Genomic DNA, 19581 nt, shown 5'->3' on the forward strand with positions numbered 1-19581 from the left:
TCTCTGCTTAACTCTCTTTTAGTGGCAAAGATTGAGAGGGAGGATTGGGGACAATTCACTGCGAAGGAAAGATAAAGTGAGTTACCAGCAGAGTTTCAAGAAAAGGGAGTCGGATGCTGCTGCTCATGGTGCCCTCCAGCCTGTCTCTGGAGGAGTCTTCAGGGCGGATAGTCGGAATCCAGCTTATGCAAGAGCGATTTATTACCACCTTCAGCTAATTTTTTACTGCAAATGTAACTGAAAGAGAAAAGAAGCAACTCCCATTGACAATAAGAAGGTTCAATCAACCCTGATTTAAACATATATATTAATATAGTCAGTCTCCATGTCCAAATAGATAACCAAATGTGATCAGCAATTATAAGATGTGTACTTAAATGTAGAAAGGCCACTAAGATATACAGGTAATTGAGGAAGGAGTGGTTGGTATTTATACTTCCAGCTTTTGAGTGCAGGTCCTTTACAACCCTAGGGATCAGCATGCAAGAGCTACTTTTGTTTTACTGACTTTTTAATGTTTATTTAATTATTATTAAACAGCATACATCCTTCACAAGCAAGGGCTACTTTTAATGTGATCTTCTGCAGCCATTGTCTCTTTCTCTATGCCCATATTTCATATTTCTCCTGATCTAGGGGGGATGGAAGTCCTCAACCAGACCGAGGTCACAGAGTTCATCATGGTGGGCTTCCCAAACCTCCAGCGCTTCCACAAGCCCCTCTTCCTTTTGCTCCTCCTCGTCTACCTCTTCACCATCTTCGGCAACCTGCTCATTTTCACCATCATCCGCACAGACCCCAAGCTCCACACGCCCATGTACTTCTTCATCAGCATCTTGTCCTTCTTGGAGATCTGGTATACAGCCACCACCATCCCAAAGATGCTCTCCAACCTGATCAGGGAAAGGAAGAGCATCTCCTTTGCTGGATGCCTCCTGCAAACTTATTTCTTCCACTCGCTGGGGGCCACCGAGTGCTACCTGCTCACAACGATGGCGTACGATCGGTACATCGCCATATGCAACCCTCTCCGCTACCCATCCATCATGACAACCAAGCTGTGTGCTCAAATGGCTGCTGGGTGCTGGATCTGTGGCTTAATGTGCCCTGTCACTGAAATCATCTTAGTCTCCAAGCTCCCTTTCTGCGGCCCCAACAAGATCGAGCACATCTTCTGCGACTTCCCACCATTGCTCAGCTTGGCCTGCACTGACACCTCCATCAATGTCTTGGTTGACTTTGCGGTCAACGCCTTCATCATCCTGGTGACCTTCCTGCTCATCATGGTCTCCTATGTGAAGATCATCCAGTCCGTCCTGAAGATCCAGGCAGCCGAGAGTCGTGAGAAGGCTTTCTCCACCTGTGCCTCCCACCTGACAGTCGTCCTGCTCTTTTTCGGAAGCATCATTTTTATGTACGTCAGGCTGAAGAAAAGCTATTCTTTGGAATATGACAGAGCATTCGCCGTGATCTATGCCGTCCTCACCCCATTGGTCAACCCAATCATCTATAGCTTGCGGAACCAAGAAATCCTAAGAGCGATAAAGAGGAGGATCAGGATGAATATGACAGAGCTTCCGTCATGAACTTCACCATCCTCAACCCATTAGTCAACCCAATTCTCTACAAAAGATAGGGGAAACCTCAGGCCCAAGGACCAAATGCGGCCCTCCACACCTCTCTTTCTGGCCCTCAGGACTTTCTCAAGGCCACACAACTTCCACATCAGGCTTCCTCAAACTCAGCCCTCCAGATGTTTTGAGACTACAATTCCCATCATCCCTGACCACTGGTCCTGCTAGCTAGGGATCATGGGAGTTGTAGGCCAAAAATATCTGGAGGGCCGAGTTTGAGGCCTGTTCCACATCCACTGTATCAAATGCTAGTCATGCTCTCAGAGTGGCCCCATTGAAATTATTGGACATGACTAACTTACGGTAGTTCCATTAATTTCAATGGGTCTACTCTCAGTAGAACTTAGTAGAACAACAATAATAATTCTCAGTAGAGTAATGATAATACTGTGCATGCCAACAGGATTTCCTGGGCTATATACACTATATGTAAGTTTGGGCCCCTGCATCCCGCCCCCCACAATCTATTGACAAGAACTCCTGCTTGTTTCCATATATGTATTAACTTAGCCTAGTCTACCTCACAAGGCTATTACAAATATAGATATAGAGGGGATGTTCATCAAATTTGCAGATGGCACCAAACTGGGAGGAGTGACCTATACTTCAGAAGATAGAATCAGGATCCAATATGACCTTAAAAGATTGGAGAACTGAGCCTAAACTAACATAACTGATGTCAGTTGGGACCAAGAAAATCAAGGCTCTGGAAACCAAGCCTTGTGAGGAATGGTTGAGGCAACTGGGTATGTTTAGCCTGGAGAAGAGGGGACTGAGAGCCATCTTCAAGTATCTGAATGGCTTTTCACATGGAAGATGGAGCAATCCTGTTTTCTGCTGCTGCCCCAGAGGGGAGGACCTTAACCAAAGGATTCAAATTATAAGAAAGGAGATTCCAACGAAACGTTAGGAAGATCTTTCTGAGGACAGTGGAACAGCCACCCTCAGAAGGTGGTGGACTGTCCTTCATTGGAGGTTTTTAAATGGAGGTTGAACGGCCATCTCTCGGGGATTCTTCAGCTGTGATTCCTGCATTGCAGGGTACCAGATGACCCTGGGGTCATTTCCAACTCTACAATTCCATTATTCTATAAAAGGGGGGAGGGAAGAAAAATTTACACAGCCTTGAACATCTGGGTGGAAAGGCAAGAAATAAATATAGGTTCCACTTCTCAGCCGGGGGTGCCCTCCCTGTGGAATGCCCTCCCATCAGATGTCAAGGAGATCAATAACTGTACAACTTTTAGAAGACATATGAAGGCAGCCCTCTATGTTTTTATATGTGTTGGAACCACCAAAGGGGATAGTATTCTTGTGGTTGGGTCCTGCTTGCAGGCTCCTTATAAGCACCTGGTTGGCCACTGTGGGAACAGGATGGTGGACTAGATGGGTCATTGTCCTGACCCAACAGAGCTCCTCTTGTGTGCTTTTGTAATAATCATTAATGCCTCATGTAAAATTTAGGACCCACGGAAAATTTGGTACCCATGTCTTCCAATATATCCTGGTTGCTGTAAAAACAGTTTTGCTTTCTGTAATTTATTACAGAGCAGTTAAAGGCTGGGTTGTAATGTGTTGCCCTGAGCAAGATAAAGCAACTAACAAATGTAATAAAATAAATATCCATCATTCATCAGCAATGCTAGCTGGAATGAAGAGGAAGCAATCGGAGATACAGGGTGGTTCTCCTTCCGGAGGAGGAAGCTTCTAATTAAAGGCACAGTAGCCTTGAAAAGACCCTGATGTTGGGAAAGATTGAGGGCACAAACAGAGGACGAGATGGTTGGACAGTGTTCTCGAAGCTATGAACAGGAGTCTGACCAAACTGCAGGAGGCAGTGGAAGACAGGAGGGCCTGGTGTGCTCTGGTCCATGGGGTCACGAAGAGTCGGACACGACTAAACAACTAAACAACAAAGCCTTGAAATGTCTTGATACGATTTGCCTATCTTTTTTTTTAAAGTAATTTTTATTGGTTTTGCATATAAACTGAACAAAAAGAAAATTAGACCCATAAACATAAAATAACATATTTTCCTCCTTCTCCCAACCCCCCCCCCCCCCGAGATCCCTCCTGCCACCAGGTATCCCCATGGACAGTGCGCAGTCGAAGGTGGTGCATCTTCATAGCTGGGCTTGTCCCCACCCCCCCCTCATCCCCCCCAGAACCCCCCTGCCACCGAGGGATCCTAGGGAAACAAGAAGAGAGCGGGTGTCCCCCCAACTATTTATCTTAACTTTATCAAAGCTCACCCAAAAAGAATAACAAAAACAAAAACAAAAACCCAGGAATAAGAAAAAAAGAGCAACTGCAAAAATAAAAAAAAAATAAAGAGGAACAATTAATAATTGTTCCTTTCTTTCCTTTAAAATCATTGTATTATTATGGGCTTCCCCTACCTCCCCCCTTTTCTGATTTTCATTTTTACCTCCTCTTTAGCAGTTTTCTTCTCATATTCCCCTTTCTATTTTCCACACTCTCCAATCTTACTTCAATAGTATCCTTATTTCTGATAGATTTATTTTCTAACAACTTTTCCCGTTCCCTCCCTCCCCTCCCCCCCAGCACTCCCTCTGCCACCGAGAGTCCCAGAGGAAAGAAAGAGAGAGGCAATGGTTCTTTTTCCAATTGGGACTTCCCTCCCCCCCCCGGCCCTCCCCGCCCAGGAGCCCCCCCTGCCACCAGGAGCTCCCCGCATGCAGAGGGCCGGCAAGAGGTCCAGAACCCCCAACCGTCCCTTCCATCATTCATCTTATCAAATTCACTTTTTTGATACTTCTAAATAAATTCTAAATCTTATTTCTAACTTATCAATTTTTCCTTTTTTTCCCCCATGCCTCAATTTTTTCCCCAAAAACTCCCATAAATTTTTAAAACCTTTTTACATTCCCAATTCCAAATCTTATCTTTATCCTCAATTCTTCCCTCTCTATACCCTGATCCTGGCCCTCCCCTTCCAGTCCAGCAAGTACCAAAGTCCATGATCCAGTTTTCAGTCCTTTTTTATCCATCCTATTAAACAACAAATATACCTCCTTCATCCCACCCCCTTCCTGACAAATTTTTCAATCCAGTCTTCTCTATTCTCCCCCCCCCCATAAGTCATTTCTTCTTTGCATGATGCTTTTCTTGTGGGTTTTCTGTCTCTTCAAAAATTCTTGCTTTTTCCCCTGCTGAGGAGGATTAATTCCACTCTCAGCTAAGTCTTTATTCATTGGCAAGTCCTGTATTTCATCCTCATTTACTTCAACTGTGTTGTGTATCAGTTCGTCTGTCTGTTTATCCTCATGCATCATTTCTTGAAGTGTTTCATTTTTCTGTAAATCTTGATTCATTCCTTCCAATTGTTGTTGCGTCTTACACATATTAATTCTCATTTCCCACAAGAGTCTCAAAACTTTCTCCTGGAAGCCAGGTGTGTAATCTTCTGTTGACATTTTTCTAGCTTTCCAAGGGCAGAGCAAAACTTGGGAAACAGGAAGTGGTTACAAGTTGCAGTTCTTCCACATAGCCCAAACTGGATGCAGTATATTCTCAAATATCAAACCAAAAGTTTTAAAGTGTCCATTCCTTCCTTTCGCTCCCCCCATTATATTCCACTCGCTGTTCTGTTCAGGGTGCCGAATTTCAGGGCACAGAGGGGGTCTCTTCTTCAATTAAATAAGTTTGCAGGGATTCTTAATATCTAAAACAATTCTCCCCCCTAACCCTGCCTCAGGAGGAGAGTCTTTAGTCAGTCCTCGGAGATATTCAAGGAATAAAGTTTTTAGTCCCCGGCACTGGGATTCCTCCTTAAGCTGCTTCCTCTTTAAATCAGTAGGGGGGAGATCGGCTTCCGTTTTTTAAATCTCACCCCCATTCCAAATCTCAAGTCCAATTTTAAGTCTTTAAGTCCTTATTACTCACGGTCTTTCAATTTCTTAACTTCATCTTTAGGAAAATCCAGCGCTCCCCGCCTCCGGCACGGAGCTTCTCCCTGCAAGGGTAGCGATGGCACACCAAAATGGCCCCGCGACTACAACCCTTCTCGCTCCGGAGCTCTTATTAGAGCTTACCGGAGAGTTGGGGAGTCGGGATTGGGGCGCTGCTTGGCGATTTCCGCCCCCAGAACGCACGACCTGGGGTTCTTTGGGGTGCAGCGGCGCTCCTGCTGCTTCCCCCTCCCTTGCAGAGACGGGTCGCCTCGGAACGCGAGACGAACCCCGCCGGACGGCGCTGGCGCTGAACCGGAAGCCCGATACGATTTGCCTATCTGGTACTGCAATTACTATTTCCATGAAAATATTTGGCTGTCTCTCTCAAAATAGAGAACATGAGGTATGGCTACTTCCATGGGACGTAAAGGCATAATTTAAGCAACCCGTCTGGTAACACAAATAACCCTCAAACGCCTACCCACCCACTTCCATTTGTAAACATGAAAAATATCAAAGTGATTGCTTTACAATAACCCCACACACACACTTGATCACTTTATTTTGTAAGATGCCACTTTCTGACCTGGTAAGAGAGGAGGGAAAACATTTTCACAAACTGGTGCCAAGGGGGTTAAGCCTGGCATAGGGACTGATTCCCAGAAATACTCAGTATCAATCCAGCCCATTAGGTTTGTACCAATGAGCTCCCGAAGGCCAGATGCAAAATACATACGTAATCCACAGGTAACTCCTGGAATTAGGCAGCCAACCAAGTCCACATTTAAGCCACAGGTTGGAGACTCATTTGATGCCTTCCTGATTTGCTATTCCCTTGAACCTTTAAATGCTGCAGGAATCCTTGTATGAAATGAGAAGGCAGGTAAGTGCCTACTTTGGAAACGTCAGTTCTCTGGTGCTGAGTGTGCTTTCCTAAGGGGGGGGAACATATTTTGCATTTATTGTGGGTTTCTAATTGGGGGTGGGCTTCTGCAGTGGAGTATGCTATGAAAACAGAGCCCTGTTGGGTCAGGACTAAAGGTTCACTTGCAGCAGGTATGGGGAACCTCTGTTCCACTGGATCACAGCTCCCATCATCTCTAAGCTTGCTAACTGAGGGGGGATAACAACACCTGGAATTCTGCAGCCTCTCCCTCCCAGAACAGGGTTTTGCTGGCTTTTTCGACTGTGTTTCAAATATACACAATTTCACTTAAATGCGCAGTGCCTTGGAACGTAACCCCCCTGTAAATTGGGAGTTGCATGTATTGTTTCAGAAAGTGCAAATTGGGCAAGCTTGCCTTTAAATGTGAATAGAATGGAATTACTCCCCCATCCCTAGAGCGCACACACATTTTATCCTCACAACAACCCTGCAAGGAAGATGAGGCCCAAGATTACCCAGTGGCCAAACATGAATTCGATACTGGGTCTTCCTGTCAAAGTATAACACTATAGACTAAGAGATGGAGAGTAAATGCAAGTGGCTGAAGAAGCCAAAAGGCAAAACAGGTTGTTTTTATTCCGGAAAACCTTGTTCTGCTTGCATCTACTTATGGACTTCACACTTCATAGGATCCACATATATTGGGTCCTGTTTGAACATTTGTTGCAATATTTTATTTGGACTTACATGACAGAGCGGTTGAGTGCCACTGCTATTTACTACATTTTTTACCCCTATGTGGAGATAAATTAGACATTGTATGTAATTTTCTCAGCAGGTTGCGTTTTTTGTGGTTTATGCTTGTCATGTTGGACCAGCATTGGGGATCTGTCAGTTTATCACAGTCAGTTGTGGCCCCTGTGGTCATGGTGACAGCTGATGCAGGAGTTGGGGTGTGTGTAGAAAGTGAGAGGGTCATGGCTCAGGTGGGTGCAGCTGTGCAAGTGGTAGCAATAGAGGTGGCATCACCATTGGTGGTGGTGGCAGGGGTGGCTGGTGCCTGAATCACACCAAGTTGGGACATGTTTAGGCACAGCAGTGCAGGGGCAGGGAAGGCAGAAAGGTGAGAACAAGCAGACCTGGTGCGGCAGGTGAGTATGTGTTGTAGAAGAACAGGAATTGCCCACAGTGGGTGCAATCCTGCAGGCTCCGGGAATCTGCTTCACCTTTGTATTCTCCGCAGGGAACATGCTGGCAAAGCAATAACAGCTGGAAAGAAACACATTTTTCTCCTTCTTCCTGCCCCCTGCCCAACTATATAGAAGTTTTTAAAAATGTGATTAAATATAAAATATAAAAATAAAGGGCTTATAAAGTTCCTAGTCTTGTCTTCATCAGTGTAGAAAGGGCAGTAAAGCCTTCCGATCCTGGAGTCCTTGGAGTCTATCTTTCCAGCCTTGGGGCATAAATCCATATTCAGTGCCTCCATCTGATGTGCAGGTATTCTGTTGCCACTTTCTCTTTTGTACAGCTATATGCCCACAACTCACATTTCTCCAGATCAGGTTCTAGAGGAGATGGGAATCCTCAACCAGACCGAGGTCACAGAGTTCATCATGCTGGGCTTCCCGAGCCTCCAGCCCTTCCACAAGCCCCTCTTCCTTTTGCTCCTCCTCGTCTACCTCTTCACCATCTTCGGCAACCTGCTCGTTTTCACCGTCATCCGCACCGACCCCAAGCTCCACACGCCCATGTACTTCTTCGTCAGCATCTTGTCCTTTTTGGAGATCTGCTATACAGCCGCCACCATCCCAAAGATGCTCTCCAACTTGCTCAGCGAGAAGAAGCGCATCTCATTCTCCGGCTGCCTCCTACAGATCTATTTCTTCCATTCGTTGGGGGCCACAGAATGCTACCTGCTCACCGTCATGGCTTACGACAGGTACCTGGCCATCTGCAGCCCGCTGCGCTACCCAGCCGTCATGACGTCCAAGCTGTGCGTCAGATTAGCTGCCACCTGCTGGGTCTGTGGCTTGCTAGGCCCCATCGCCGAAATCGCCTTGGTTTCTAAGCTCCCTTTCTGCGGCCCCAACAAGATCGAGCACATCTTCTGTGACTTCCCGCCTCTCCTCAGCTTAGCCTGCACTGACACCTCGGTCAACGTCCTGGTCGATTTCACGGTGAACGCTTGTAAGATCCTGGCAACCTTCCTCCTGATCATGACGTCTTATCTGCAGATCATCAGGGCCATCCTTAGGATCCACTCGTCCACCGGCCGGAAGAAAGCCTTTTCCACATGTGCCGCACACCTCACCGTGGTCATGATCTTCTTCGGGAGCATCTTGTTCATGTATGTCCGACTGACGAAAAGTTACTCCTTGGATTATGACAGGGCGCTGTCTGTTGTATACGCTGTCCTGACCCCTTTCCTTAATCCGATTATCTACAGCCTGCGGAACAAAGAAATCAAGGCTGCCTTAAAGAGAACGTTCCACTGCCAGAAAATAATGACTAGAGAAATGGAGCAGGCTTGAGGGAGTAGGGCTGGAAGTAAGGCTGGAATAAGTTGGGAGAACAGCAAGGCTTTGTCCTAGGGTTGTGTGCCTTTAACAGTTCCATGATTGCCCCGCTGAAAATCTAGAATCAACTAGTCGGCGTAGGCCGAGGAGGCTAGTCAGGAGAGCAAAGTGGGGCAGAGCTCTGCCCATATATCTTCTTTCTGCACCCCAAAAGCCAAAGCTCTGGCCCAGCAGTCCTATGCGACATCTGCAGTTTCCTATTACCCAAGGATTCCCTGGATTTTCTGCAGGGCAATCACAGCTATGCACAGCTCAGCCAATCACAAGCCCCACTTATGGCCAGCAGGTCCCACCTTTCACCCGTGCCTGTGGAAGTGGAGGAACAGATGGAATTCTGGGGTGAGTCAAGCCCCTAGGTGGCTCCCCTCTCAGTGGGAGGGATATGGGGGCTTTGGGGTAGAAGTGGGGTGAAAGAAAGACAAGAGAGAGAGCAACCGGTGTGAGGAAAGGGCAACAGGGGAAGCTGGTGAGAAGCTTCAACCCAGAGGGGGAGGAATTGAGGTATCAGGGGTGATTAGGAAAGTTGAGGGGGCAGAAATCCTCCACTGGTGGACTTGAGGGAGCAGGGTATCCAATAAGGCAAGGAACCTTTGCAAAGGGAAGGCTGTGGGAGCCTTATTGTGGGGTACTTACCTGAGGAAATAAAACATGGGGTCCATGATTATAAGCTAGTCCCTGACTCTCCTTGGGAGTGATGATGGGGTTGCGGTGTGACTGGCAGGTAATTAATAATAATCTAAGCACAGAATCCAAATAATAATTACATTCTTATCTATGCATTCACAAGTTAGTTCAGTTCACTTAAAAATGTGGACCAAACAAGATTATCCTCCATCTTTACTACCTCTCCCCGACACACACACACACCCTACAATGACTCCCCGGAGCTCTGTCCATGGTTCTGATGCTACTCCTCACTTGAACTGCCTGCCCATCTCTGCTTCCTCTCTAAAATTACTTCAGTCAACCCTTTTCAAGAACTGAAGCTCTTCTCCACCTCTGGTCAATGGCTTTTCTGGTGGTCTCAGCCTGAGCAGGACATTCACAAACAAATGAGCAGTTTACGTGTACTTCAGTTCCCATACTTGGAGCAGCTAAATATCACTGGGGAGCAGTTTATGTCAACAGGAGCATTTCAAAGATGGCAGAGCAAATGCGAATGAATTTGGGTATGGCGAACAGAGCCTAGGTTTCCACAATCTAGCAGTCAGTAATGCAGGGTTGTGTTGGAAGGATCTAAGCCACACAGCTGCTGCCCAGAAAAAGGATCGGCTGAGTACGACCCCCGGAACCAGGCCTCCACAACCACACAAAAATCCCCACATCTCTTCAAGAGGCCTTGTGCCGCTAAGGAAACAGAATAATCAGGAAATGGCCAGAGGACAGTCCTCTATGTCCACATAACAGGTCAAATTGAATACTGCAAGCAGATGCTGATAATGAAACCACTAAGGGTGAGAGTTGCTCAGAGGCCAGCCCTTTACGTCCAAATCAACAGCAATGATGATGGCTGTGAGGACCCTGTAATGACAGCAAAACTTTCTGGGCAGAGCTCTCTGTGACCACAAGAACAGGCAATAAATAAATTCCCTGGAGAAGGAGGACAAGTCAGAGCTCAGCTCCAATGATTGCTAAACAGGCAGCAGTGAAATTGGTGAGGGTTTTTAATACGACTGACCGGCTGCAGATGAGTTTCACGGGATGTTGGCCAAGCTATCCCAGTCATTAGGCAGGGTGAGGCCACTTCCTAAGGTGGCAGAATCCCCCCAGTTGGCATGCCCACAGGTGGCCTGGCTGCCTGGCTGCCTCCTCCAGCAGCAAAGAAGCAGAATCACTGCCGGCTTTGATTTTGAGCAAGATCGTGTCCATTTGGGGTGAGATCTCACCCCCAAATCAGCGCCACCTTGCTTGGAATCTGCACCAACGGTGGTAGTGCTTCTCCACCGGTGGCAGATACCACGGGGCACACAGTGGCAACAGAGCAGGCGGCAGCGGAAGGAGCAAGTAGGGCATGGCGGAAGCAGCGGCAGGGCAGGGCAGGGCAGCATTTTCCATTTTGCCTCAAGCGGGAAAACCAGACACACCAGCCCTGGGTGTTGGCCAAAGCTTCCAAGACCACATAAGCGAAATGAGATAAGCTGCAAGGTGGCTTCCTCTGGGTGTCACCATATAAGGCCTCTATAACTAACACATGGAGGTTGGAATGAACTTACTGGTCTTCTACAGTGATGAATAGGGGTTTGTTTGCAAGAAGAAATGAGTGCCACAAACAGGCAGGTAAAAACAAAAGCTCTGTGGTTGTTCTTGTCGTCATCATCATCATCATTTTATTTATATGCTGCTCATCTGACTGGGTTGCCACCAGCCACACTGGGGGGGCTCCCAACAAAATATTAAAAACATCAACCATTAAAAACTTCCCTGAACAGGGCAGCCTTCAGACATCTTCTAAAAGTCAAACAGTTGTTTATCTGGTTGACATCTGACGGGAGGGCGTTCCATAGGGCGGCTGCCACTACTGGGAAGACCCTCTGCCTGGTTCCCTGTAGCTTCACATCTTGCAGTGAGGGAAGCGCCAGAAGGCCCTCATCCATGGCATCTTCAGGCAGGGTTGAGAGATACTCCTGCCCGAAATCCCAGACAGCCACTGCCAATCAGTGTGGACAATAGTGAGCTGGATAGACCAACGGTCTGATGCAGATTCCTATATTCCTAAGGGGCTGGAGATGTTTCCACATATCATTGTAATGGGTGGCAATTCATGCGAGAAAAGCCATTGCAACGGAAATCCCATCGATGGAAGAGGGAAAGGAAATCTCCTTGACAAGGGTCAAGATGAAAGCACAAAATCCCACCCACTCCAGTATCTCAGAGCTGCTTGCTGAGTTTGCGTGCTTGTCTCTCACGGGCCTCGAAAGCTATCTTGGCATCCATCAGCTCGGCCAGAGCCTTGCGTATTGCCTCCATCTCCTGCTCAGCCTGCTCGTAGTTCTGGGCCAGCTCCCGGTTCTCCTGCTGCAGCTCCTCGAGGATCAAGGCGACGTCCTGGTTCTGCCGCCTGCAGTGGTTCTTGAGCTGCTCTGCTTCAGCAAGCAAGGTCTCCACCGTCTTGATCATGGACTCGATTTGCTCCCTGGACATGGCTGCAAAAGGGGAACATGAATATTTCACTTCATTCTTTTAGAAAGAGGAGCTCTTGGGTCAGATCAAGGAGCCACCTAGTTGGTTTGGGCTGGTCCATTAGAGCAAATGCCCTACCAAAGCTCAGCCAGATCCGTAGGACCCTTGTACCTACGGGACCGCCTCTCCCAGTATGCCCCACGGAGGACCTTAAGGTCCATAAATAGCAACACCTTAGAGATTCCAGGCCCTAAGAAAGTCAGATTAGCCTCAACCAGAGCCAGGGCCTTTTCAACATTAGCTCTGGCCTGGTGGAACGCTCTGTCTCATGAGACCAGGGACCTGCGGGATTTGATTTCTTTCCACAGGGCCTGTAAGACAGAGTTGTTCTGCCTGGCTTTTGGCCTGGAATCAACTTGATCCAACCCCCCTTTTCCTTTTCTGATGAGGCTGCATTTTAAATGTTGTATTTAATCTTGTTTTTAAGCTGTATTTTAATTAACTGTTTTATATTTTGTGTTAGCCGCCCTGAGCCCGGTCCTGGCTGGGGAGGGCGGGGTATAAATAAAAATTATTATAATAATAATTATTATTATTATTATTATTATTATTATTATTATTATTATTATTATTATTATATTCCTGCCTTTGTACTAACAACCAGTCGTTGCAGATGGTGCTAGCTGTCAGCTCCTTCCTCCTTAGAATACATTCACACACCATACATTGAAAGCTTCCACTTTAAAGAGGCATGGCTTCCCCCAAAGAATTATGGGAGCTGTGGTCTGTTAAGAGTGCTGAGAGTTGTTAAGAGGCCTCTATTCCCCCCAAGAAAAAAACTACAATTCCCAGAGTTCCCTGGGAAGAAGGGTTGGTTGGTAAACAACTCTCAGCAAGTGCCAATGACAAGCCGAACGACTAATTATAGTTTTGTCCCCATCCTGCTCCTCTCTGCCAAGTTCTACAAGGGGCAACACTGAGACTAAGAAGGAGAAAGAATCTGGTAGGCAGGGCCATCGCTTGGTTTGGTTATAAGAAAGAAGGCAAGCAGTTGGGGGTTTACTGAGGACAGGCTGGTATGGGTGGGGCAGTGCCCCACTTGTCCTAATGGGCCAGACTCCACTGCAGATCAGTGCAAGCAATCCACTAGTCCAGAACTGGCAGCGGATCTCCAAGATCTTAAACAGAGAGAAGCTTCCTGCTGCTTGATCCTTTTAAAAGGAGATGCCAGCTGGGACTGAAGCTGGGATCTTCTGTATTCAAAGCAGATTGAGCTATGGTCCCTGTCCTGGAACTGATACTACAACAGTACAGGTTCAGTATTGTCTACTCTGACCAGCAACCACTCCCCAGCATCTCAAGCAGATCTCCCATCATCCTGCTCCCTGACCTTTTCAACTAGAAATTCTGGAGACTGAACTTAAGACTTTCTTAAGACCCCCCATGCTTTTTAACATCTACATGCGGCCGCTGGGAGAGATCATCAGGGGGTTTGGGCTGGGTGTTCATCAGTATGCAGATGTTACCCAGCTCTACCTCTCTTTCAAATCAGAACCAGTGAAGACGGTGAAGTTCCTGTGTGAGTGCCTGGAGGCGGTTGGAGGATGGATGGCGGCTAACAGATTGAGATTGAATCCTGACAAAACGGAAGTACTGTTTGTGGGGGACAGGAGGTGGGCAGGTGTGGAGGACTCTCTGGTCCTAAACGGGGTACCTGTGCCCCTGAAAGACCAGGTGCACAGCCTGGGAGTCATTTTGGACTCACAGCTGTCCATGGAGGCGCAGGTTAATTCTGTGTCCCGGGCAGCTGTCTATCCGCTCCATCTGGTATGCAGGCTGAGACCCTACCTGCCTGCAGACTGTCTCTCCAGAGTGGTGCATGCTCTAGTTATCTCCTGCTTGGACTACTGCAATGTGCTCTATGTGGGGCTACCTTTGAAGGTGACCCAGAAACTACAACTAATCCAGAATGCGGCAGCTAGACTGGTGACTGGGAGCGGCTGCCGAGACCACTTAACACCAGTCTTGAAAGACCTACATTGGCTCCCAGTACGTTTCCGAGCACAATTCAAAGTGTTGGTGCTGACCTTTAAAGCCCTAAACGGCCTCGGTCCAGTATACCTGAAGGAGCATCTCCACCCCCATCGTTCTGCCCGGACACTGAGGTCCAGCACCGAGGGCCTTCTGGTGGTTCCCTCATTGCGAGAAGCCAAGTTACAGGGAACCAGGCAGAGGGCCTTCTCAGTAGTGGCACCTGCCCTGTGGAACGCCCTCCCATCAGAGGTCAAAGAGATAACCAATTACCTGACATTTAGAAAATACCTAAAGGCAGCCCTGTTTAGGGAAGTTTTTAATCTGTGGTATTTGATGTATTTTAATGTTTGTTGGAAGCTGCCCAGAGTGGCAGGGGAAGCCCAGCCAGATGGGCAGGGTATAAATAATAAATTGTTGTTGTTGTTGTTGTTGTTGTTGTTGTTGTTGTTGTTATTTCTACATACAAAGTGTACTCCCTTCCACTGTGCTTTGGTCTCTTCCCAACTAAGAAGCTCTCCAGGATCTGACCAGGGTCGTACCCATAATTTGCTCTCAGGTCTTTGTAACGTGAGATGCCAGGGATTGAACCCAGAACCTTTTGCAGGTGTCCTGCCACTGAGCTCACCAGCCCTTCCCTCAGGCCCAAGGCAGTTTCTGTTTTTATAAAACGGTGTCAGTTCTTTGAAAGAAACCAAAAGACATAGAAGGCTCTTTAAAAGTGGTCCAGTAAACTACTGAGATGCCATATTGTGCAACTGTTGAATTTCCCAATTGATGCTGAAAGGCAGTCCCACATAAAGCAGATTTAATTAGAGTGACATTATAATAATAATCATTATTAATAAGCATATTAGTTCCCTTTTTTACAAAAGTAACTCAAAGAGACTCGCACCAATAATTAAAAAATAATGAACCTGTCAATTATCATACTCTCGGTTTCTCAGGAAAACATCTGTTCATGTTTCTGCAGTGGTGTGCGGTTCTTTCTTTGAATAAAAGCAACGTAGTAGAAATTTGTCAGTATTATAGTGAGGATTTCTCCTCACGGGCACTTTTTTCTATGTAGCTTTGCCTGCTACATTTGCAAAAGAATTCTCTCTAACTAAATGCATTTCTGTATGCTATTTCCACGAATGAATGTATGTAAGTATGTATGTATGTATGACCTGTAATGTCTGTATGTATGCATGTATGACAGGCAGACATAGTTGGTTAGAGAACTGCACTGTAAAATTCAGAGAGAATTAGCTTTGTTTGGGTTCACATATTGATTTGAGAAGTGCAAATCGGGTCGTTTCTCATTCAAATGCAAACAAAATTATAATTCTCCTCCATCCCTACATTGATATCTACCAAGGAGAGGGGACGTTTATGGCTGTAAAGCAGAAGGCATCACATCATGGGCTACTCCTGCCCACCCACCCACCCGCCCACTCCCAACACACCCGCCCACTCCCAACACACCTCAGGTCTTGCCCCTCAGGAAAAGCTGCTCACTCACCAGCTGGGCTGCAGGAAGGCCTGAAGTAAGAGTTGAAAGAGAAAAATCCGTCCAGCTTTCCTGCTTAAGATGCTCAACCTAAGCAACTGGGTCTGTGTAAAGAAGGGCCTTGACTCCCTCCGCACTGTCAGGCCTCAGGAGGGATGCTTGATCGATCAGCTCATCAACATGAGGGTCCCTGAGTTTTCCCAGACAGCGACACGGAAGCAGATGCAAAGGATTGAGGAAAGGGATTAAGGCAAGCTAAATCCAGCTGAACATTCGGAGGCTTTACTGCCTGCCTGCCTGCTCTCCCAACAATCCGCGGCCTGAACCTCAACTCCAGTTAGGGAGGAATGAAAGCAAAGAACCATCGACTCTTTCCCCTTGGAGAATTGCTCAGATCCTCTAGCTCCCCAGAATGCTCCGGGATCTGGGGAGATCTCAAGCAAAGCAAGAGCAGAGCACCTGGAAGTGAGTGGGACAGGTAAACCAATGATTCCTTCACCATCTGTGCAAAATTAGAAAAGTGGTCTTCTTAGGGCAGTGGGGCTGGGACAATTTTTTTTTTAGGACTGGGACATTCGCAGGAAAACCAAAATGCTTGTTTGCTATTGTACTACCAACCTTACTATATGCTTGTGAAACACGGACCACTTATAAACGTCATCTCAAACTCCTCGAAAGATTCCATCAACGGTGTCTCCGAAAATTTTTACACATCACTTGGGAAGACAGGCGAACTAATGCCAGTGTACTGGAAGAAGCAAAGATCACCAGTGTTGAAGCAATGATTCTTCAACATCAGCTTCGTTGGGCTAGTCATGTTGTGCAGATGCCTGAGGATCATCTTCCAAAGCAACTACTCTATTCCGAACTTAAAAATGGAAAGCGTAATGCTGGTGGTCAGCAAAAGAGGTTTAAAGACTTGTCTCAAGGCAAATCTTTAAAAATGTAGTATAAACACCGACAAGGCTACTTCCGCCTTAAGGAGGAGGTGGTGTTGCGGGCTCTCACATGCGCAGGGGGGTGGGTGGCCAGCCCTGCGCGACTGGGGGATTCCCGGATGCGTCACCGACCAGGCCGACCAATCTGGTTGGTCTGGAGGTGTGGCCTGCCCCATAAAGGCAGGACGCAGCAGGGAGATCTCTCTCTAACCAATAAAGTTGTAGCCTTTTTTAGCCCATTAACCTTAAATATTTGAGTCATGTGTCTTTATTCTACCAAGGCCACACACCTGGGAAACACTGGTCTGCAAGCGCTCCAATTGGAGAACAGCCTTTACCAAAGATGTCATGGGTTTTGAAGACGCTCGAACTCAGGACGAAAGAGAGAAACATGCTAAGAGGAAGACACATTTGGCAAACCCTCACCATGATCAACTCCTGCCTGGAGTGGAACTCAGTCCCCACTGTGGAAGGACGTGTGGATCCAAAATTGGCCTCCACAGTCTCTTACGGACTCACTGTGAAAACCGTGTTTATGGAAGACAATCTTACTTGGTTATGAGTGATCACCAAAGAAGAAGCCACTTTGCCGCACCCACCCACCCAAACAGCCCTTTCAATCCAAGGGTTACATTCCTTAGTCAGCAACCTTCTAAAGGCCACATGCTGGGTGGGGCAAAGGATTCAACTCTTATCTTTGTCCAGCCACACTCACAAGTCAGATGGTTTTACGGACAGGTTGGGCACAGAGGAATGGTGGGAGGAACCAGCTGGGGAACCCCCCAAGGGCAGAAGGCTCAGAGCCAGGGGAGTGGTGGTGGGACGGCAATGAGTGGTCAGAGGGAGAATAGGGAGAAGACTGGGAAGAGGAGGTGTCAGAAGCTGAAGGAGTAACAGGGCTTAGTGAGCAGGGGGAGTCTGTGGCAGAGAGAAGTCCAGCATCAGAGGCAAAGGCAGAAGCAGAAGCAGGAGAGTAGGAGGAGGGAGGCCAAGAGACAGAGATGGGTCTGGTGAAGAGGCACGGGTGTCTCCCCTTCCCTCCTGCCTGGTCTCCCAGAACCAGGAGAGGCTTGAAGAGGGCAGGGGGAAAGATAGCGTCACGCAGGCGCAGTCTCAGGTTGCTTGGGGAAAACCCTGGAGAGGAGGAGACTTACGCAGCTGTGGGGAGGCAGTCTCTGCAACTGCTTCATGGGGGCAAGACCTGCCAGAGATGTGTTGCTGTGCTCATTAGGCCTGACACTCCTCTGCAGATGCTGTTCTTGCTAATAAAGAGTTAACTCCACTTGCTCAGGGTAATTTACTGCTGGCTCGCTCCTCTCAGATGGGCCTCTCTCCATCTAGAACACTAATTGACTAGAAGTGCTCATCTTGCAGTAACATAAATTGTTTTTACACATGGAGGTGTTTTTTTAATTGCTTTTACATGTGAGAGCATTTTTTTATTATTTGTGTGTGTGTTTTTTTAAATGGTTATAATTGTTTTTCCATATGAAATGGTGCAATTGTTTTTACGGCTGGTGTTTTCATTGTGAAATCGCTTTGGGATATTTTTACGGGAAGAGATTCGTTGAGTTAAATAGGGTGTTTTTTTTTAAAGTTGTACCAATACATGGCAATATGCAAATAGTGTGCGAATCAACATTCCCTTCTGTTTTTACTCTTTCTCTTTTAGCAATGCTTTGTTGGCTGCCTTAGATGACACAACCCCTTTCTGAGAGGATTTCTGTGCTCTGCAACCACCCACTCTGACTTCTCTCTCTCTCTCCGGCTGGAGCATGCTCCCAAACTCTAAAAGCACCCTTCAGTAATCTTCCTAGTCTTTCTACCCTGCCACCTGTACAATCCCATTATCCCTGGCCATTAAAAGAGAGAGAGAGAGAGAGAGAATCTATCTACCTATCTATGGAGAGAGAGAGAGAGCTCTTTGCCCCAGGAAGGGCTTATCTTTCAGGACTTCCTGTTTTGCCAGCTGCCTAGGAATAGCTCCTTCACTTTACGTTTACATCCAGGGAAATGGATCCCTATCAGAGTCGGCCTCGGGAATCCTCCAGTGACTTCATAGAATCATAGAATCATAGAGTTGGAAGAGACCACAAGGGCCATCCAGGGGGCAGGGGGTTGGACTTCACAGGCTGTTTCAGAAGAGGAGGGGGGCTGAGCTTAATCATAATAACTCTGGGCGACTCTCAATAAAATATTAAAAACATAATAATAATAATAATAATAATAATAATAATAATAATAATAATTGGCCAAGTACCAACATACTTGGAATTTTGCTTTAGCTACATTGCAATGTAAACGTACCTTATACAAACATTGTTCTACATCAATTTGAAAACATCACACATTAAAAACTTCCCTAAACATCGCTGTTGGCGATGAAGGGGGAATATTGTGGTGTTTTGTAAACTGGTGGTCAAGAAACTCACCTGGCTCAAAGGGCTAAACCTGGCCATCTAGGCCTTTCTGAGTGGCCCTCGAAACTCTCCTCAGACCACAACCCGTCACTGGGCCTGCTTCACACCCAAGTGTTCGTACCAGGTTCAATGGTGTCCACAGTTAGCACCCAGATAAATGGACTTGGTTGCCTGGATGGAGGACAAAGGATGGTGTGGGTGGGTGTAAACTATCCTACACACCAAGGCAAAATTTGCATTTCTTTTGCCTCTTGCTCCACCCACCACCACTATGTAGCCCTCAGAATGTCATGGCCCTTGAGTTGAAAACTAATTCCCCATCCCTGTTGCAAACTATGGGTGACTTCTTTTTGTCGTTGCAAAAAATAAAATGGGCCTTTCTAAGTGTGTGTGTGTGTTTAACCAGAGACTCATGTGGGACATGCTGCCAACTGAACCAAAAATGAAGAGAGGAAATGTTGCTATCTTTGGGGGCAGACTCTGTTCTTATGACTTGAGCAGAAGCTGGGCAGACAAAAATTCAGCATGTGTTGCTTTTGCACGTCAGCTACCATGTTTCTGCGTGGG

General features: G+C 47.0%; 2 protein-coding genes across 2 annotated transcripts; both read left to right on the plus strand.

Annotated features, from left to right (window-relative positions):
• The first annotated feature begins 641 nt into the window (after nt 1-641).
• On the plus strand, nt 642-1586 carry LOC118076230 (olfactory receptor 6N2-like). The gene has a single exon (XM_035098857.1). It carries the CDS (start codon nt 642-644, stop codon nt 1584-1586), a length of 945 nt encoding a protein of 314 aa, XP_034954748.1.
• A 6425-nt stretch (nt 1587-8011) lies between these two features.
• LOC118076232 (olfactory receptor 6N1-like) lies at nt 8012-16804 on the plus strand. Its single transcript, XM_035098858.1, has 2 exons — nt 8012-8938; nt 16736-16804. The coding sequence occupies exons 1-2, from the start codon at nt 8012-8014 to the stop codon at nt 16802-16804; spliced, it is 996 nt and encodes a 331-aa protein (XP_034954749.1).
• Nucleotides 16805-19581: the final 2777 nt, after the last annotated feature.

The sequence above is a fragment of the Zootoca vivipara genome, chromosome 17 (assembly GCF_963506605.1).
Source record: "Zootoca vivipara chromosome 17, rZooViv1.1, whole genome shotgun sequence".
NCBI lineage: Eukaryota > Metazoa > Chordata > Lepidosauria > Squamata > Lacertidae > Zootoca > Zootoca vivipara.